The sequence below is a fragment of the Eubalaena glacialis genome, chromosome 11 (assembly GCF_028564815.1).
Source record: "Eubalaena glacialis isolate mEubGla1 chromosome 11, mEubGla1.1.hap2.+ XY, whole genome shotgun sequence".
Classification (NCBI taxonomy): Eukaryota; Metazoa; Chordata; class Mammalia; order Artiodactyla; family Balaenidae; genus Eubalaena; species Eubalaena glacialis.
The window spans coordinates 20,795,432-20,817,600 of record NC_083726.1 but is presented as its reverse complement, the minus strand read 5'-3'; the positions used below and the strand labels follow the sequence as shown (position 1 = coordinate 20,817,600).

The 22,169-nt window shown below is 39.5% G+C and overlaps 1 protein-coding gene across 2 annotated transcripts in view; it reads left to right on the top strand.

Annotated features, from left to right (window-relative positions):
- UTP20 (UTP20 small subunit processome component) overlaps positions 1 to 22,169 on the top strand; it is a 94,201-nt gene that overhangs the window by 19,125 nt on the left and 52,907 nt on the right. For both annotated transcript variants that reach the window (XM_061206134.1, XM_061206135.1), the window contains 8 exons: positions 1,795 to 1,900; positions 5,248 to 5,398; positions 6,063 to 6,125; positions 6,928 to 7,086; positions 8,204 to 8,280; positions 9,042 to 9,121; positions 9,366 to 9,609; positions 18,898 to 19,083. In XM_061206134.1, the coding sequence (XP_061062117.1) occupies positions 1,795 to 1,900; positions 5,248 to 5,398; positions 6,063 to 6,125; positions 6,928 to 7,086; positions 8,204 to 8,280; positions 9,042 to 9,121; positions 9,366 to 9,609; positions 18,898 to 19,083 (1,066 nt within the window). The remainder of the gene's footprint in view (positions 1 to 1,794; positions 1,901 to 5,247; positions 5,399 to 6,062; positions 6,126 to 6,927; positions 7,087 to 8,203; positions 8,281 to 9,041; positions 9,122 to 9,365; positions 9,610 to 18,897; positions 19,084 to 22,169) is intronic.

Here is a 22,169-nt window from a genome sequence, read left to right as displayed (position 1 = left end):
GTTACCCTTGTACCTCATATTGTGGTGACAAAGTCAGGACAGCTTGAACATTTGCTGAGTCCAAAGGTGAAGTAGTAGAAGGCTGCCATGGTCAAAGAAATCAGACTCAACTTCGAGTCCCAGCTTGTGTCTTGTTCCTGTCTTCCATGCCCAGTCTAGCCCTGGTATACACTTGTGCTCCAGGCATTTGCTTACCTAGAGCAAGACACTTTCTTGTATGTCCCTCTGGCTACCATTGCACATGTGTCCCTTCTGCCTGGAGTCCTTTCTAGGTCTTTCATCATTTGGTGAACTCGTACTTAGCTTTCAAAACTCAGCTCAGGGCTTCCCTGGTGGCGCAGTGGTTAAGAATCCGCCTGCCAATGCAGGGGACACGGGTTCGAGCCCTGGTCCAGGAAGATCCCACATGCCGCGGAGCAACTAAGCCCGTGCGCCACAACTACTGAGCCTGTGCTCTAGAGCCCATGTGCCACAACTACTGAAGCCCGCATGCCTAGAGCCCGTGCTCCGCAACAAGAGAAGCCACTGCGATGAGAAGCCCGTGCACCGCAACAGAGAGTAGCCCCCGCTCGCTGCAACTAGAGAAAGCCTGCGCGCAGCAACAAAGACCCAACGCAGCCAAAAATAAATAAATAAAATTTTAAAAAAAACTCAGCTCAAACACAGTACCTCTAGAAAGGTCTTCATGACTCATCCAGGCAGAATTAGACTGCCCTGCCCCAAACACCATTTCCTGTTGTATACTTGTCCATCTCCCCCAACTAACTGAGAACAGCAATTTAAAAGTAGGTATTTTGATCAAAATAAGATTAATAAAAAAAATTTTGCTACAAGAATAAACAAATAATAGTATTTTGTTTTATTCTAGCATGGTATTTTTTTTCCTAACACATGTGTATAGTAGTCATTCATTTAAATATTAATTGCTAGGTTCTGTGGTAGATACTAAGCAGACATGTTAGAGAATAAAGTAGACCTGCCCCATTTCCAGTGCTCAGTAGCCACATGTGGCTAGTGGCTACCTTATTGGATTGTGAGTACATTTGGCAGAAGTATAGAGCCTTTCTACCACTGCAGAAAGGAAGTTCTGTTGGATAGCCCTTTTCTAACTAGAGCAGGTGTTGGCAAAATATTTGTGTAAAGGACAATACGGTAAATATTTTAGCTTTTGTGGGCCACATTCAGTCTTCAGTCTTTGTGGCATATTCTGTTTGTTTGTTTGTTGTTTTAAACAACCCTTTAAAAATGTGAAAAGCATTCTTAGTTTGCCGGCCATATAAAAACAGACTACCCGCAAGATCTGACTTGTGGGCCATAGTTTGCCAACCTCTGGTCTAGGATTAAATGATTATCTAATTAATATAAATTGAGTCAATTATAGGTAGTAGCCATTGGATATGTGATTTCTTATAAATTGGAGTCATAAAATCAACATGAGTTTTACACAAAGATAATTTCTTAGCTTTTGAAAAGTCTAAGTCTATTCTCAAAAGTTCTAATTTTGATAATACCAGTTGGTAGAACCATTGAATTTTCTCCTCATCTCAGTTGAAGGGAACATACATTTTTATTCTCTATTTCTGAATATATTTTTATCTTAAGAAAGTTAAAATATAAGACTTGGAACCTCTTTTCAGTTCCTTTCTGTTATATTCTGACATTTGACAGATAATCCTTTAGAAGGCACAGATTCACTTTAAGAACTCTGTGTAAATACCAAGTGGTAGATAAAATGAGATGTCTATAGTTATTGTGTCAAAGAAATAATGGTTTCTCCTGTTTTTCTGCCTTAAGGAAACTTATTTGTTCTTTGTCAAGCTGTAAATACTCTGCTAAGTTTGGAAGAATCTTCTGAACTTCTTCATCTGGTTTCTGTGGAACGTGTGAAGAATTTAGTATTGTGAGTAAACATATCTTACATTCAGCTTAATAATGAATGAAATATAAAGCCTTCTGTGTTGGCAAAATCTTGGATCTATTTTTTACCTGAGTTGTATTCCCGTAGGAAATTTATTATTGATTTAAATCCTCCAGTTAAAATAAGAACATTTTTGGATACAGTCTTTAAATACAGATTCATCTTTGTGAAAGGGTATTTTACTGTGTATGTAAATTAGTGTTGCAGAGTGAAGTGGGTGTATAATGCTGGTCACATGGCATTGCACCGTGGCTCCAACATACACATTTCTGCTTCTTTCACAGTGTTTCTCAGCTTGACACACTTAGCACTTCAGAAAACTTTCCTGTGGTCCTTTTACTACATACCAAAACAATCCAGTTTTTGGTTTTTTTAAGTTTATTTTGATTTGGGTCATAGCACAGGGCCGTTACTGGGAGCCATTCATTGCTCGGCATAGCACCCTTTCTAAAGGTCAGGCGTTTTAAAAATCTTGTAAAGTAGTTTGCTTCTGTTTCTGGAGTCTAGTCCGTTTTATTTACATGCTTTTAACAACAGATTTGCTCATTTACTTCATTCAATAAATATTCATTGCTTTTCTCATGTACCAGGCCCTATTCTTGGCACTGGGAGACACAGTAAATGAAACACACAATTCCCTGCCTTCATGGAGCTAACACACTAGCAAGAAGATATACTAAACAAAATAAACAAGTAAAATATATGGCATGTTAGACAGTAGTAAAGTCGGGACAGGGAGAGTCTGGAGGCTGGGGACAAATAGGAGTTTAACTAGGGAAGGCCTCACCAAGGAGACATTTGAGCAGAAACCCAGAAGCAGCAAGGGAGTAAGCCCTGGGGATGGGATATCTGGGACCTGGGGCACTCTGTCCCAAACCCAGGGAAGATGTGAGTGCAGAGGCTCTGTGTGGGTGCCTTGCTTGAGCAGCAAGGAACTATTGTAGCTGAGTGGAGCGAGGAGAGGGGTAGTAGGAGAGGAGGATATGGGGGGTGTGGTGGCAGGCAGTGTTTGACTTTGGCCATTGTAAGGCCTTGGCTTTTACTGTGAGTGAAAGGGGAAGCCACAGGAGGTGTTTTTGGCAGGAGAGTGACGTAGGCCAAAGTAGGATCACTCAAGCTGCTATATCGAGAAGAGACTGAAGGAGGATAATGGGGACCAGTTAGGAGACTTAGTGCAGTAATCCAGAATCTCTGTACATTCCCCAATCTGGGCAAAGCTACTGTCTCTCTATTGTTAATTGAATTGCTTTAAATTTTTTTAAGGAGGAGTTTTTCTTTGTTGTCATCCTACTTACCGTATTCTGTATGTGTTCCCTTTTTTCTTTTTAAGTCATTCTGTTTAAACTTCTCACACTGTGTTCTTTGGTGGGAACAATTTAAGGCATCTGTGGAGGTTTTGAAACAGAAAAGCACGCATAACAGAGTGGGATTTGTCTGTCCCCTGTGGAAGGCCAGCTGGCCTCCCGGGCAGGTGCTTTTAACCTAGGAGGCCCAGAAACCTCTAATAGGAGCGAATCGGCTTGGAGGGTGGCAGTGCAAGTTTTCATTTGTGAAAGTTGTAGATGGAGGCCTCTGTGCTGGGTGCTGCGCTAGCTACTGGTTACGCCAGAGGTTTCACAGCCAAGGCAACCTGGATTTGAACCTTGTCTTCATCACTTACTAGCTAGATAGCCTTGAGTAAGTTAGTTAATCTCAGCTCTATTCTCTCTCAAAAGGGAGTAGCAGTACTTCCCTCGTGGAGGTTGAATTAGACTGTGCGTGCAGTAATAACAATACACAAATTGCATTTATTGTATTTTTATTATGTGCCGATCACTCTTGTGAGTACTTTCCATACATTATTATTACATTATTATTGTAATCCTCACAACAACTCCCTGAGGTATAGGTACTGTTAACATTGTAGAAGGGGGAACTCGAGTTCTTAAATAAATCCAGGACCCCAGCTGCTCAGCACCCGCTGCCACCCTGGTCTCGACCTCCATGTCTCATCTGGATGACTGCAGTAGCCTCCTAACAAGTTTCCTTGCCTCCATCCTTGCCCTGCTGCTGTCTTGTTTTGTACCCAACAACAAGGATGATTCTTTTCCGTGAAAGAGAACATGTCACTCTTTTGCCAACAACCCTCCGAAATAGTGATTTTCAACCAGGGGCCATTCTGGAGACGTTTTTGGTCATCACAGCTGGGGGCTGCTACTGGAGTGTGGTGGGTAAGGAGCGCCCTGCTGTGCACTGGACAGCCTCACCACAAAGAGTCCCCTGGCCCGCGTGAGCAGAGCCACTGCTGAGAAACCCTGCTCTCGTGGTACCCAGCCTACTCGGGGTAAAACCCGCAGTCCTCATCATGTTCCTCGGGGCTCTGTGTAATCTAGGCCCTGGCCTCTGACCTCATCCCCAGCCACTCCTCCTTGGTCACTCAATTCCAGCTGGACTGGTCTCCTCGATTCTCCTCACATAGGCAAGCACACCTGTCTGGGACTTGGCATCGCTGCTCCCTCTGCCGGGAATGCTCTTCTTCCAGGTGCCTTTTGGCTCACTTCTTGACTTCCTTCAGTCTCTGCCTTCCGTGACCACCCCCATGTCAAACAGCACTCCTCTTCACCCCCTCGCCCTCTCCCCCTCTCCCCCCCCGCACCAGTCTCTCAGTCCAACCTCCTTTTCCTGATTCACTTTTCTCCATTGTCCTCGTCACTGTCATACTTATTATTTATTGTTTATTTGTGGGTGACCTTCCCCTATTAGAATATAAGCTCCAGGAGGATAGGGACTTTTTCCTTGGTTTCCTGCTATAACCAGTATCTAGAAAAGTCACTGGCACATGGTAGATACTCAGTAAATATTTGCTGGAGGACAGCACGTAGTGGTTAAGTGGCTTGTCCAGGGTTACATGGATGATGATGATGATGGGCTGGCTTCAAGCCTGGGCTGCCCTACCCCGGACCTGATGTGCCGGCCCCCTGCTCCGTACTGCTTCCCTCATAGCTCACTACCCGGCACATGGAAAACACTCAGTGAATATTATATATCCCCCCTATGTCACTGTCACTTGTGAGTATGTGGATTGAAAAGACAGCATTTGACTTCAGTCAAAATACCATATTATAATCCTGCCTCTGCCTCTGGCTGTGTGTCTGTCCTTGAGTGTGTGGCTCACTGTTGCTGGACCTCAGATTCTTCATGTCTCAAGTGATGCTAAATGTCCACGTAAAACTTTCACCTGTTCCCTCTTACGTTTCCTTCATCAGTGATAATTTTCTGTGGTTTCTAGTATAGCCTAAGTTCTCTGTGGTGTATGGTACAGTTGGGGTCTAATAAATATCTCGTTGCAGAGCGTTTCCTTTGGAGCCGTCTGTGTTGCTGTTGGCTGATCTCTATTATCAGAGATTATCCTTATGTGGCTGCAGGGGGCCACTTTCAGAGGAAGCTTTAATGGAATTATTTCCCAAGTTACGAGCAAACATTTCAACTGGCATATCCAAGGTACTACGGTTTTGTGGTGTGTTCTCTGCCTCTCATCTTTTGTTTCCTATACGTGTATTGCCAGTGGTTGTCAGAGCTCCTTAATCAGAAAATGCTGCTTTGGGGTGGTTTCTATTTAAAGCAGTGATTCCTAAACACTGACCTACAAACTGATTGCAGCAGGATTAATTGGGGCGCTTACTAAAAATATAAATTCTGGGTCCCCACACCCCCAAATTCTGATTCTGCAGGCATAGGGTGGAAGTGACGTATCTGCATGATTTTTCAAAGCTCTGTAGGTGATTTTGCTGCTCATTCAGGTGTACAGAAATACCTGAACATGTTATTTGGAAATAAAAATCATTAATTTCAGTGGAATTGTAAGCTTAATCAGATTCTTTGCGCTTATTTACAGAGATGCTTATAGTGTCATAGTTCAAAGAAGCAACACGGTTTTATGAGCAACCTTATTTTCTCAGTCTAGTCTGGTCATTAATTGTTCCAAGTACTATTTGAATAAGGTGTTGGTTGGTGTTGAATATGAAATAAGGAATAGAATAAACATGTATTACCCTGACAAGTGGTATATCTTTCATGATTCCATGAAACTTAGGTCTCACTGACTCTTAGTCAGTTTCTTATGTTTAAATGTTGGAGTTTGAAACATGCCTTTTAATTTCTCTAGATTCGGCTTTTGACAATAAGGATCCTAAGCCACTTTGAGGTTCGGCTTCCGGAATTAATGGAGGTATTTTAACTGTTCATTTTGGGTAACTTTTAAAAAATGTAACTTGACATATTTTTTTCCAAAATGATAATTTTGCAGAAAATTCAAATACCGTGTAAATATCTATCACAAAGTTTGAAAACAATTTTTTGCAATTCTTATTCCCATCCCCTCATCAAGGCCACCACTGAAAATCCACAGTTAGTTGGTGACTATTCTTTCAGACTTTTTGTATATATACACATAATTTAAACAAATGGTGTCATGCAAGTTTTTCCATATCCGTACCTCTAGCCCTACCTCATTTCTTTTGAAGTTTGAATAGTGCCCCACAGTTTAAAATATTGTATTTAACCAGTTCCCTCTTGATGGATGCTTAGGTGGGTTGTTGGTAGTTTTTCAGCATTTCTAATAATACTGCCGTGAACATCCTTACACAGATATCTTTGTTCAGGGAAACATTTCAATAATGCAAATGACTACTTCCAGAAGTAGAAATTACTTCTACTTAGAAGTAGAATTGTACAGTGAAAGTATATATACATTTTCTTTATTTCAACAAATATTGCCAATCAACTTGAGTGATTTTGAGAATTACTTTCCTGTTTTTTACTTGTCATGTCTATGCTAGACACTAAACCTAAATTATCTACCAAAAAGTAAATGATGTGAGGAAGAATGAATCATTTACTCAAAAAATGTGTTACTTATTTAATTTAAAACATTAATATATGCCAGTTTTTCTTTTTTAGACTTCACATTTAATGTTCTTTTTGGAAAATCAAAATACTGACCTGCCTCCTGGTTTCCTCTGGTTGTTCAGGATGATGGGCTCTCAGAGCGTCAGTCTGTCTTTGCTATATTACGCCAGGCAGAACTTGTGCCAGCAACTGTGAATGATTACAGAGAGAAGCTTCTTCATTTGAGAAAACTAAGACATGATGTGGTACAGACTGCAGTCCCTGATGGGCCGTTACAGGAGGTAAAAACAGTGTTTTTTGGGTTTTTTTTTTAACTCAGTTTATACTTTAAGATCTGTTTAGCTGGCATTTGAAAAAAAAGAAGCATACTACATAGTCACCAAAAAAGAAAAAAGAGAGAGAGAGAAAGAATTTTTAAAAGCAAGAATTATAAAAAAAGAATTTAAAACTAAGTAAGTACCCAGTTCTGTTCAATGCTTTGAGTTAAATGGCTCTGCAGCCTTTTCAACAGTAGAAATAATTTACTATCCTCCCTTCTCCTGAGTATGTGTGTAGTATGTGAGGGTAGGTAGTAGGTGGCAGCAGGAGGAACAAGGTCAAGTTGACAGCCTGATACTCTTCTCCAGATTTGTTCACTGCTGCAGGACGTCAGCCCTCTACCTTTTGTATCAGGGATTTTCCGTCCATGACCCTTGAGGATACATCACTATCCCTTTGGGAAGAAGGCCCAGTGGAGGCATTCCCCTCTCAAGCAGAGCAGTTCTGTTCTTAACCTCTTCTGTATATTAGCGTCCTGTGTTATGTTTCATTTGGAAAGGGGCTCTGCTGCTAAAGTAGACACAAGCACCCCACCCCCAAGTAATAATAGAACTACCACTTTACATGATGTTTCCTGAGCGCACGGGGATGCTAGTAACAGTGACTGTCATTCCAAAAGGCGACTGTGAAAACTTCAGACCCCCTGAACTGAACTCTTTTAATGCCTAGTTTTGAGAACTCACACATCTGCTTATAAAGCCTCAGCTGCCATTCACATAGTGCTTTGCTGGGTTCTTTGGCACCTGTGCTTTACTGATTACCGTTCAAGTTTTGTCGTGTCAGGTGATGGCAGTATTTGTTAGGAGTGAATTTAATCATGAGTCAAATCTGTTTATTCAAATATATCCTTTATTCGTGAACATCTGGAGTGAGTTTGAATACTATGTTTGCTTAAGTGATTCTTCTCTATTAAATAGCGAGTGACATTTTGGGGAGAGGAGGAAAATTACTGTACCTGAATTTTGGATTAGCACCTGCAAGTTTTTTCTTAAAGCAGAAGCTTCTTTCCAAACCTCAGGTTGTCCGAGTCAGGACCGTTGCATTTTGGTGCTGATCTAAACTAATTTCCTATGCTTGCAGATGCCACTTCGTTATCTGTTAGGCATGTTATATGTTAACTTCAGTGCTCTCTGGGATCCTGTTATTGAACTCATAAGGTAAGCCTGGGTGAAATGGATGAAGCTGTTGTGCTTTCACTACTGCAGAATGATGATGGAGCCAGTATTATACTCTGGGGTGTGATTTAAGTGAATGGGTGTGTATGGTATTTATAGCTACCTTAAAGCCTTTGTGGGACAAGGTGAAGAAAAAGTAAACATTAATTATTCTATCTGATGCCAAGTTTTTGACAATTCAAGTGTTTTATATATGTTTCTCTGTACTTTGAAATAACTTTGGAGAACTTTCTCTTTTTAATTTATATTATACACCTGTACTATTGAATTTTTTTTACAGTAATAAGTACTGTATAATAATTGTGTAATTTTATTTATATATATTGAGTCATTGAGCCAAACTTTAACTTAAAAATTAAAAATTTAATTTAAAAATTTAAAACCCTTGCTGTCTAGTATCCAAAACCCTTTAGCTCTAAAAAGGACCTTCATAATCACATAAAAAATACATATGTTGTGCCTCATTTATAGAAATCTGTCCTTCTGCAGGCATTTGTCTTCAGAGGGGCTACTCTGGCTTTTTGTCAGATTGGAAATATATTATGTGTGGTCTCTCAAAACCCTAAATATTAGACCTTAGCAGAACAGGCATTTTGAAAAATAAAGTACAAAAGTTGTTTATGACCCCACATTCAGGGATAACTTAATTAGTATTTTAGTTATACCCTTTCACTTTTTTTTGTATGAGATATCTCAAAATAAGGTCCATACCACATGTTTTGTTTTATGATCTTTACTCTTAGTTCTCATGCACACGAAATGGAAAATAAGCAATTTTGGAAAGTCTACTATGAACATCTAGAAAAAGCAGCTACACATGCTGGTATGTAAAGGGATATGAAAGAGGGGGCTGTGGGGGGAAATGGTTGTTTTAACTATTTAATTTCTATTGCTTAATTACACATGAAATTGGGAAACAGAAATGAGAAATGTATTATCTTTGATAACCTTTGGATACTGTTATCGTTTGCTTGTATTACTAGAGAAAGCAATGCCGTTACTGGCAGAAACACATAGGGTAGATGTTAACGTTTCTCTAGTGGTTATGATGACCTTTTTTCTTTCAGAGAAAGAACTGCAAAATGACACAAGAGATGAGGAGAGGTCCACTGGAGATGCAAGTTGGGAGCAGACTCAGGAAGGAAACGTTGGAACTCTTTATCATGAGCAGTTCGCATTGAAAACCGACCTTCAGGAAAGACTGGACCATACCAATTTTCGGTTTTTGCTCTGGCGAGCTCTGGCAAAATTCCCAGAAAGGGTAGAGCCACGGTCCAGGGAGCTTTCCCCGCTTTTCTTGAGATTTATCAAGTAAGTGTTCTTGCCTAGGAATATGTCTCTCGTAGGGTGTGAGGAAGAGAAGGTGCAAAGTATTAAATTCCCAGATCGGCTGAGTTCTTTTCTTATATCTGTCATCTTTTCAAATCATTGGTACCTCTCTAAAGCGCTGGCTCCATCAGATAACAACTGAACTACTTTTGTTTACCACTTAATCTTACATGAATCAAAATTTAACCAGCCCACAAATGATGTTAATAAAAAATTGCAGGTTGCAAAGTAAGAAAGGCCATACTGAGTTAGATAAGTGTACAGTGGCCTTGTTATTTCTTGCCCTATTGTTGGTTGTTTTCTTGCCTGCCTGGGGCTTAAAAGTACTTTCCAGTAACTCAACCTCAGCCACTCTGTTTTGAACCTCTTGACTGTTTCTCATGATGCCGAGGAATGTGCTCTCAAAGAATAACAAGAACTTTCTGGAGCACTGTTTTATTTTGACTAGGTATGCTGTGTGAGAGTCAGATTGCTTTAAAACTCTAAAGATAAGGGATGCGGTATATAGAACAGTACTAGTCAATCAATAAAAGTTATGTTCTCTGGAATCATTTCATTACATGGGAAAATGCTGTAGGGTTAGGTTAGGCAGGCTACAGACCACAGCCTGCCAGGCTTGTTCAAGGAACAGCTAGGGAGTCTCGTGGCTAGAGCAGGGTGATCCAGGAAGAAAGTAGTTGGAGGTGAGGGCAAAAAATTAACAGGAGACTGAATATGTGTAGGGCCTTTAAATGATAGTAAGGACTTTGGTTTTTACTGTCAGTGAAATGGAAAACCATTGGGAGGTTTAAGCAGAAGGATGACACGACTTAAGTTTTCTTGAGGATTTTTCTGGCTGCCGTGTTGAGAATGGACTGTGGGATGGCAGTGGTGAGAGCAGAGGGACTGCAGAGTAGAGTTGGGAGGAGACTGCAAAAATCCGGGCAACGAGTGATGGTGACCAAGGCGGGAATGGTGTAGATGATGAGAGGTAGTTGAATCCTGGACACCTTCTGAAGGATTTCAATTCAAAAAGATATATTTTTGAAGAATTGCAACTAGATTAGCCTGTGGGACTTGCCAACAGATCACTCGTGGGATGGGGGTTTGGGGGGTGCACAAAGGAGGAAGGGGAGGAATCAAAGATGTCTGTAAGGTTTTGGCCTGAGCAACTGGAAGAAAAGAGTTACCATTTACTGAGATTGGCAAAAATGCAGAAGTTTGCTGACTTGTGAGGAAGATCAAGAGTTCATTTTTTAAAGACATGTTAAGTTTGGGATACTGAATAGACCTCTAAGCAGAGACCTCAAGTAGGCAGTTGAATATAGAGTTTAAAGTTCAGGGGAAAGGTTTGGTTTAAAGATAGTAAATTTGAGACTCATCAGTATATGGATGGTTTTTAAAATTATGAGACAGGGAATGAAATCACACCTGGGGGTGTAAATGTAGAGAGGGAAAACTGCCAAGGACTGACAGCAATATTCAGAGGTTGGAAGATAAGGAATCAGCCAAGGAGGCCAGGAAAGAGTGATAGAAGAACCAAGACCACTTAATATCCCTTAAAGGAAGTATTTCAAGGAGGGAGTAATCAGTGGAATCAAATGTGTCTGAGACATCAGTCAGATGAAGAATAAGAATTGACCGACACAGAAAGATAGACAAGATGAAAAGGCAGAGGGCTATGTACCAGATGAAGGAACAAGATAAGACCCCAGAAAAACAACTAAATGAAGTGGAGATAGGCAACCTTCTAGAAAAAGAATTCAGAATGATAGTGAAGATGATCCAGCACCTTGGAAAAAGAATGGAGGCAAAGATAGAGGAGATGCAAGAAATGTTTAACAAAGACCTAGAAGAATTAAAGAACAAACAAACAGAGATGAGCAATACAATAACTGAAATGAAAACTACACTAGAAGGAATCAATAGCAGAATAACTGAGGCAGAAGAACGGATAAGTGACCTGGAAGACAGAAGGGTGGGATTCACTGCTGCAGAACAGAATAAAGAAAAAAGAATGAAAAGAAATGAAGACAGCCTAAGAGACCTCTGAGACAACATTAAATGCAACAACATTTGCATTACAGGGGTCCCAGAAGGAGAAGAGAGAGGGAAAGGACCCGAGAAAATATTTGAAGAGATTATAGTCAAAAACTCCCCTAACATGGGAAAGGAAATACGAAGTCCAGGAAGCGCGGCGAGTCCCATACAGTATAAACCCAAGGAGAAACATGCCGAGACACATAGTAATCAAATTGACAAAAATTAAAGACAAAGAAAAATTATTGAAAGCAGCAAGGGAAAAACAACAAATAACATACAAGGGAACTCCCATAAGGTTAACAGCTGATTTCTCAGCAGAAACTTTACAAGCCAGAAGGGAGTGGCATGATATACTTAAAGTGATGAAAGAGAAGAACCTACAGCCAAGATTACTCTACCCAGCAAGGATCTCATTCAGATTCAATGGAGAAATCAAAAGCTTTACAGACAAGCAAAAGCTAAACCAGCACCACCAAACCAGCTCTACAACAAATGCCAAAGGAACTTCTCTAAGTGGGAAACACAAGAGAAGAAAAGGACCTACAAAAACAAACCCCAAACAATTCAGAAAATGGTCATAGGAACATACATATCGATAATTACCTTAAACGTGAATGGATTAAATGCTCCAACCAAAAGACACAGGCTTGCTGAATGGATACAAAAACAAGACCCATATATATGCTGTCTACAAGAGACTCACTTCAGACCTAGGGATACATACACACTGAAAGTGAGGGGATGGAAAAAGATATTCCATGCAAATGGAAATCAAAAGAAAGCTGGAGTAGCTATACTCATATCAGATAAAATAGACCTTAAAATAAAGAATGTTACAAGAGACAAGGAGGGACACTACATAATGATCAAGGGATCAATCCAAGAAGAAGATATAACAATTATAAATATATATGCACCCAACATAGGAGCACCTCAATACATAAGGCAACTGCTAACAGCTATAAAAGAGGAAATCGACAGTAACACAGTAATAGTGGGGGACTTTAACACCTCACTTACACCAGTGGACAGATCATCCAAAATGAAAATAAATAAGGAAACAGAAGCTTTAAATGACACAAGAGACCAGATAGATTTAATTGATATTTATAGGACATTCCATCCAAAAACAGCAGATTACACTTTCTTCTCAAGTGCGCATGGAACATTCTCCAGGATAGATTACATCTTGGGTCACAAATCAAGCCTCAGTAAATTTAAGAAAATAGAAATCATATCAAGCATCTTTTCTGACCACAACGTTATGAGATTAGAAATGAATTACAGGGGAAGAAACATAAAAAACACAAATGCATGGAGGCTAAACACTACGTTACTAAATAACCAAGAGATCACTGAAGAAATCAAAGAGGAAATCAAAAAATACCTAAAGACAAATGACAATGAAAACACAATAATCCAAAACCTATGGGTTGCAGCAAAAGCAGTTCTAAGAGGGAAGTTTATAGCTATACAAGCCTACCTCAAGAAACAAGAAGAATCTCAAATAAATAATCTAACCTTACACCTAAAGGAACTAGAGAAAGAAGAACAAACAAAACCCAAAGTTAGCAGAAGGAAAGAAATCATAAAGATCAGAGCGGAAATAAATGAAATAGAAACAAAGAAAACAATAGCAAAGATCAATAAAACTAAAAGCTGGTTCTTTGAGAAGATAAATAAAATTGATAAACCATTAGCCAGACTCATCAAGAAAAAGAGGGAGAGGACTCAAATCAATAAAATTAGAAATGAAAAAGGAGAAGTTACAACAGACACCACAGAAATACAAAGCATCCTAAGAGACTACTACAAGCAACTCTATGCCAATAAAATCGCAACCTGAAAGAAATGGACAAATTCTTAGAAAGGTATAACCTTCCAAGACTGAACCAGGAAGAAATAGAAAATATGAACAGACCAATCACAAGTAATGAAATTGAAACGGTGATTAAAAATCTTCCAACAAACAGAAGTCCAGGACCAGATGGCTTCACAGGTGAATTCTATCAAACATTTAGAGAAGAGCTAACACCCATCCTTCTCAAACTCTTCCAAAATATTGCGGAGGAAGTAACACTCCCAAACTCATTCTATGAGGCCACCATCACCCTGATACCAAAACCAGACAAAGATACTGCAAAAAAAGGAAATTACAGACCAATATCACTGATGAACAGATGCAAAAATCCTCAACAAAATACTAGACAACAGAATCCAACAACACATTAAAAGGATCATACACCATGATCAAGTGGGATTTATCCCAGGGATGCAAGGATTCTTCAGTATACGCAAATCAATCAATGTGATACACCATATTAGCAAATTGAAGAATAAAAACCATATGATCATCTCAATAGATGCAGAAAAAGCTTTTGACAAAATTCAACACCCATTTATCATAAAAACTCTCCAGAAAGTGGGCACAGAGGGAACCTACCTCAACATAATAAAGGCCATATATGACAAACCCACAGCAAACATCATTCTCAATGGTGAAAAACTGAAACCATTTCCTCTAAGATCAGGAACAAGACAAGGATGTCCACTCTCACTACTATTATTTAACATAGTTTTGGAAGTCCTAGCCACAGCAATCAGAGAAGAAAAAGAAATAAAAGGAATACAAATTGGAAAAGCAGAAGTAAAACTGTCACTGTTTGCAGATGACATACTATACATAGAGAATCCTAAAGATGCCACCAGAAAACTACTAGAGCTAATCAATGAATTTGGTAAAGTTGCATGATACAAAATTAATGCACAGAAATCTCTTGCATTCCTATAAACTAATGATGAAAAATCTGAAAGAGAAATTAAGGAAACACTCCCATTTGCCATTGCAAGAAAAAGAATAAAATATCTGGGAATAAACCTACCTAGGGAGACAAAGGACCTGTATGCAGAAAAGTATAAGACACTGATGAAAGAAATTAAAGATGATACCAACAGATGGAGAGATATACCATGTTCTTGGATTGGAAGAATCAATATTGTGAAAATGACTATACTACCCAAAGCAATCTACAGATTCAATGCAATCCTTATCAAATTACCAGTGGCATTTTTTACGGAACTAGAACAAAAAATCTTAAAATTTGTATGGAGACACAAAAGGCCCCGAATAGCCAAAGCAGTCCTGAGGGAAAAAAACGGAGCTGGAGGAATCAGACTCCCTAACTTCAGACTATACTACAAAGCTACAGTAACCAAGACAATATGGTACTGGCACAAAAACAGAAACATAGATCAATGGAACAAGATAGAAAGCCCAAAGGTAAACCCACGCATCTATGGTCAACTAACCTATGACAAAGGAGGCAAGGATATACAATGGAGAAGAGACAGTCTTTTCAATAAGCGGTGCTGGGAAAACTGGACAGCTACATGTAAAAGAATGAAAATAGAACACTCCCTAACACCATACACAAAAATAAACTCAAAATGGATTCGAGAGCTAAATGTAAGACCAGACACTGTAAAACTCTTAGAGGAAAACATAGGAAGAACACTCTTTGACATAAATCACAGCAAGATCTTTTTTGATCCACCTCCTAGAGTAATGGAAATAAAAACAAAAATAAACAAATGGGACCTAATGAAACTTCAAAGCTTTTGCACAGCAAAGGAAACCATAAACAAGACCAAAAGACAACCCTCAGAATGGGAGAATATATTTGCAAATGAATCAATGGACAAAGGATTAATCTCCAAAATATATAAACAGCTCATGCAGCTCAATATTAAAAAAACAAACAAACCAATCCAAAAATGGGCAGAAGACCTAAATAGACATTTCTCCAAAGAAGACATACAGATGGCCAAGAAGCACATGAAAAGCTGCTCAACATCTCTAATTATTAGAGAAATGCAAATCAAAACTACAATGAGGTATCACCTCACACCAGTTAGAATGGGCATCATCAGAAAATCTACAAACAACAGATGCTGGAGAGGGTGTGGAGAAAAGGGAACCCTCTTGCACTGTTGGTGCGAATGTAAACTGATACAGCCACTATGGAGAACAGTATGTAGGTTCCTTAAAAAACTAAAAATAGAATTACCATATGATTCAGCAGTCCCACTACTGGGCATATACCCAGAGAAAACCACAATTCAAAAAGGCACATGCACCCCAATGTTCATTGCAGCACTATTTACAATAGCCAGGTCATGGAAGCAACCTAAATGCCCATCGACAGACGAATGGATAAAGAAGAGGTTGTACATATATGCAAAGGAATATTACTCAGCCATAAAAAGGAATGTAATTGGGTCATTTGTTGAGACGTGGATGGATCTAGAGACTGTCATCCAGAGTGAAGTAAGTCAGAAAGAGAAAAACAAATATCGTATATTAACGCATATATGTGGAACCTAGAAAAATGGTACAGATGAACCAGTTTGCAGGGCAGAAATTGAGACACAGATGTAGAGAACAAACGTATGGAAACCAAGGGGGGAAAGCCGCGGGGTCGGGGGGTGGTGGTGGTGTGATGAATTGGGCGATTGGGACTGACATGTATACACTGATGTGTATAAAATTGATGACTAATAAGAACCTGCTGTATAAAAAAAAATGGTTATCATTAATTTGTGAGAAAATTTTCAAATTATTTTCCTGTATCTAATAAGTTAACTGTATGCTTTTTTCTTCTTTATTCTCTTAATGTAATTAACTATACTGATTGACTTTAGAAAGGTAAACCTCTCTTGTGTCGTTGGAATAAACCTCACTTGTCATGATAGATTAAAAAAAAAAAGAATTGACCATTGGCTTTGGAAGTGACCTTAACAAGAGTTGTTTTGGTTGACCTGATAGGGATGAAATTCTGATTAAAATGGCTTAAGAGAAAATGGAGAAGAAAAATGGAAACAGCAAGTATGGGCAGTTCTTGAAAAAAGGAAGCAGACATAGGTGGAAGGAGGTGTGGGAGCAGGAGGGGAGTCGTTGTTGTCTGGGTTGACGTTGAGCTTAAACGGCCTGTGTGTAGGTGATGCTGGCATGAATGATCCAGAAGGGCAGGGAAATGGGTAATGCAAGAGAGGGGATAAAATCGCGAGAGTCCTGCCTTTGAATAGGCAGGAGGAGACAGGATTCCGTGCATAAGTGAAGAGGTTTGCATGGATAATTCATTCTGGGAAAGGTTACAAGCAAAGATGCACACAGGTCGGTAGATATGGTGGTGGAAGAGTAATGATTTTCTCTTTTTCACATAACCCTTTGGGCTTTATGTCTAAACAAGAGCAGTGACGTTCAGCTTCCTTGCCTTGTTTTGAAGATCATGTAGTGTTTATCAGTTGTTTTGTGAATTGCAAGGGGCTGTACGTATGCAAGCTGGTATTAACGGTGTTAGTAGGATATGAAGTTCCTATCATGTTAATTTTTCAAGTTTTTCCCCAAAGAAATAAATTACTCCTTAACCTACTGTAAAGACCTTCCTCTACTAGCACAAGGTGCTGTGAGGTGGGGATGGAGAGAGGAGCCTGTAACAGGAAGTGAGTCTCTGAGTTTAAGAAAACTTAAAGACTGAAAAGACACAATTTTTAAAAATGTTGAAGATTAATTGGCACTGATTACCTAGAACTAATACTTTTGTAAATGATCCAAACTAATGAAAACCCCAAAGGTCACCTTTAATTCTGACTTTGAAATATATTATGGGCTTTTAATTTGGGAGGTTATAAATTTATACTTCTAAATATGTTTCAAATAATTTGATATAGGACTAATTGTGAATCCCCTGTAAACATTCTCTGAGAAGAACCAAACCAGAAGCAGAAATGAATGACTAACAATAGCAACAGTATCTCAATGATAGGTGGCATTTATTGAGTACTTGCTGTGTGTTAAACACTCTTATAAGTGCTTTGTATGAATTATGTAATAAGTGAATGAGTGAACATGCTGTGCATGGAGGTAAAGGTTAACATGTCATGTGGTTAATTGAGGGCTGAGAGTATAGTACACACGTTTTTAAATGGATAATGGTGCAGTTTGTAAAGGACAACTTTGTTCATTTCATTCATTATTTTTTGTTTATTAAGGGTAAGATCCTGCTAGCTAAGAGTACAGCATTGAGTATGGTAGTGTCTCAGCCCTCTAGGTATAGTGTTGTGTATTAACCTATAGTGTATTTCTTCCAGGTGTGCTGGTAGGATGCTATCCTCAAATATGTATTGTATCAGTGTATTTTTTAATTTATTTATTTATTTATTTTTGGCTGTGTTGGGTCTTCGTTGCTGCACACGGGCTTTAGTTGTGGCGAGCGGGGGCTCTTTGTTGTGGTGCACGGGCTTCTCATTGCGGTGGCTTCTCGCTGTGGAGCACGGGCTCTAGGCACGTGGGCTTCAGTAGTTGTAGCACGACAGCTCAGTAGTTGTGGCTCACGAGCTCTAGAGTGCAGGCTCAGTAGTTGTGGCGCACGGGCTTAGTTGCTCCGCGGCATGTGGGATCTTCCCGGACCAGGGTTCAAACCCTTGTCCCCTGCATTGGCAGGCGGATTCTTAACCTCTGTGCCACCAGGAAAGTCCCTATCAGTGTATTTTTGAGTGAGGACTTTAAAGTCTATCTGATCAGTTTCCTTATATCTATAGCCCACTGTCATGCACAAAACAGACAACAAAGTAATAATTGTTGGATGAATGAACCAAAGTGACACAAAACTAAAGCACTGAATGATAACCTTTAAGATAACATTAGTTACCTACAACCAAAATTAAAAGGATGGAATTCAGTAAGAACAAATGTGAATACCAACTGCACAAACTTAGTTTAGAGGAGCCAAAGCATAAAGCCTTACTGATTTTCATTGCCTGGACATTTAGTCTGAGTCTGTGTCATGTTGTGACTTCCCTCAAAAACAATGAATTGATAGTCCCACCTGTCTTACCAGGTCATACCTGGAGGGCTGAATACTATACTTTAATATAATCTACCCCTATGCCCTCCTCCCCAAGTTGTGGTTCCAGAGACAGGGAGGCTGATATCAGCTTAGTCCAAAGTAGACATTTTACATATTTTCAACAGGGTAACAATGAAGTGGCTGTCTTCTGCAGTTAGTGATTGACTTGTCAAATTAGGTACTTAAGAGGGGCTGAGTTTAAATGTTGTAGAAGATGCTTGACTAAGGTGCCTCTGATGTCTCTTCTGTGTGTGAGTCTGTGAACTGGGGACATACATCTGTCATAAACATTTAGGATATTTAGCTTCATCTGTTTCATATCACTCTCTTTCCACTGTAGCAATGAGTATTACCCAGCAGATCTGCAAGTTGCACCAACCCAGGATCTGCGAAGAAAAGGTAGAGGGCTGGGGGCAGAGGAAATAGAAGAGGAACCTGTTGCCGGAGAGGATGAAGAGTTGGGGGAAGAGCTGGCGCCCCAAGATGAACCCTCACAAAAGAAAAAGACAAGAAGAGCTGCGGCCAAGTAAGTTCAGCGTTGCTGAAAGATTACAGATCCACGGATCCAGGAGGAGTGGGAAGAGACCTCTTGTGACCTCCTGTGAAATAGTCTGGGACAAGATGAATTACTCAGATAATTATTTACCAAAGTGCTGAATCTTCCTGAGATTTTCTTTTACAACCTGAAGAAAACTGCCAGTGTTCTGAGTTTTTTCTTCGCTTGCTTATTATTTATTTTTTCTTGTTTAGCCACCGAATGTTAGAGTTTGGGGACTTTGGAGTCATCTGATTGTAGCGCCTTTTTATAGATGAGAGCACTGGGGCCTGGAGCAGTTAAATGCCCTTGACCTTTGTCATTCACTTTCGTAGCATCGGGACATGATGTTTGTGTGCTGGGGCAACACAGAATGGAACATCTTTTCCCTTATAAATAAGCGCATCAGCACTCTTAACTTTGCCTTTTGACTTCTTTTCCTGATTACTTTTGGCTTTCTTTTTTTCCATGCTATTACATTCTCTTTCTGACTCTCTGGATTATTCATTTACCTGAATTGTTAGAAACGTTAGAAAAAAGAAGTGACTCTGCTTTCAGAAGGCACTCCAGCTTACTTGAATATCGTCTGAATTGGGGTGTCAGAGATCCACCATATTGGCGCTGCTGTGTTATTTTAACACTTTACATCTCAATCTGATACGCACATTTGTTGAGTCTTTCCCATGAGCCATTTGTTAGCTCATCATTCAGCAACTGTATCGAGGTCCTTTTGCCAAGTGTTGGGCAACAGAGATGAATGGTACCTAGCTTCTGCAGAGCTAGAAGCTCAGTCTAATGCCTGATGAAATATTTTAACAGAAGTATTTTTAAAGGAGTTACAGGAGCACAGTAAAAAAAAAAATGACTTAATTCTATCACAAAGGGGAGGGCACCTTTGAAGGTGAAAGACAAAAGTTTGCCAAGCACAGAAGGACTTGCCAGCTAATGGAAATAGTGTACAAAGCACAGGAGTTTATATACTAAGAACATGGCTAAGCTTCATGGAACCATAGTTCCTTCCCTGCTCCTACCTTCTCACAACTCTGAGCATTCTATCCCCTACTACTTCCTCTAAGACAGAGATTGCTGTTTTCGTCTTTGTATCCTTCAGCATAACAGCTATCCAAAGGTTTGTCCTTGTGTGTATTTGTTGAATAAACGAATAAGCTCTTCATGCATTCATACCTCTTCCATTCTCACCCCTGGACCTTTGCTATGTCCTTCTTTCTGCAGTCCCTTTGCCTCATCGCTGCCAAGTGAAATTCTAGTCATACTTCAAGGCACAGTTCTCATTCTACTTCTTCACTGAAGCGCTTCCGGGCTTTTAAACTAGAAGTTATCTTACCCACCTTCAAACTTTGATAACAGCTGTTCATACCTGTAATCAGGTGCTGCTCCTTGCCTTGGGTACTAATTCTTTCATAAATCATCCATGTAAATTAAAAACTCTTTAAAGATAAGTTCCATGTCTCAATTAATTTTCCTGGCCCCTGTAGCCAAACCTAGAATGTTGCTAGCATTCCCCATCATTGAAAATGTAAGTAAATGGATAATCACACTCTTGGGGCCATCTCAGTATATTCATAGCCCAATTTTATAATCCATGGGACACCTTCCTCACTGGCAAGTATTTAATGAGAACGTGAAAATTAGCTCCTGTTCTCTTTGTCTCCTGAAGGCTACATGGCACATAAAAAATAATAAATGTTGAGGGAAGGAGTGTATGTTTCAACAGAAGATTTTAAAAATTTATTTGTAAAACTGCAAAGGCTCAGTGATAAGTAATTACAGAGACATTGTATCAGTCAGAGCTTTCCAAGAAACAGAACCAGTAGAATGGAGATATATATGGGGAGGGGGTATGTGTGGAGAGATTTGTTTTAAGGAATTGGCTCACGTGATTATAGGAGCCAGCAAGTCCAGAATTTGTTGGGCAGATAGCAGGTTGGAAACTCAGGCAGGATTTGATGCTTGTAGTCTTGAATGTGAAGTTCGTAGGGTAGGATTTCTGTGTGACATTCTTACGGCAGAATTCCTTTTCTAAGAAACATCAGTTTTTGCTCTTATAGCTTTCAATTGATTGGAGGAGGCCCATCCACATTATTGAGGGTAATCTCCTTTATTTAAAGTCCACTCGTTGTAGATGTTAACAACATGTACAAAATATTTTCATTGCAACACCTAGATTAGTGTTTTGTTACATAACTGGGTACTGTAACTTAGGTTGACACATAAGACTAATCATCACAGGCATTTAAGCTAAATACAAATAATAGCGCTTCCCTTACCCCTGTTTCTCTACAATATCTTAAAGAGGTCATAATTTCCAGCCATTTTTCTCTATATTAACTAGTAGGGCTTTCACAGTTTTGCTTTCTTTTGCCTAAAACAGAGAAATGCATTGTTTGCTAAACCCTTGGGAGCTGAAGCACCACAACTTGTGGTCTTTCATTCAATCCTCGCAGAAAATCTGGGAGGTCTTGTCTTTGTCGAGATGAGGAACCTGAGACTCTGAGACATTCAGTGACTTTCCCCGAAGTCAGCAGCTCAGAATGGCAGAACCACACATGCAGCTTGGTTTCCACCTCTCTTCGCTTCTCCCTGCTTATGTTTTTGAAATAGGCAAATGAAATCTCTCCAAATCTTAATAATTTATTCATTCAGATTTTTTTTAAGTTCTAATACATCTTATAAATTATACACAGAGAGAAAACAGTTTTTTCTCAAGTATTTTTAAAGCCTTGTAGAGTCTATGGATTAGAAAGTTGAGCATGTAAATGCAGGAGAAGCACACTTCTCATTCTGTCCTGGTAGATGATGTGGTTTGTTTGAGGCAACCCCATCTTCAGATTTAACTCTTACCACAGAACATTGCTCTTTCTTCCTCCTTCTTGGTAAGCAAGAGCCACGGTTACGCAAACTTGGACCTCTGTTGCCTGACATCAGTTTTTATGTTATATAAAAGTGAGGAAGTGTATATTTTTCCACTTTCCTGTCTACTGCATAGGAACTAGATAAGGAATCATTCCAAGAATTATCTGTTCAATTTTGGAATGTATTACCATTTTGATTACTTT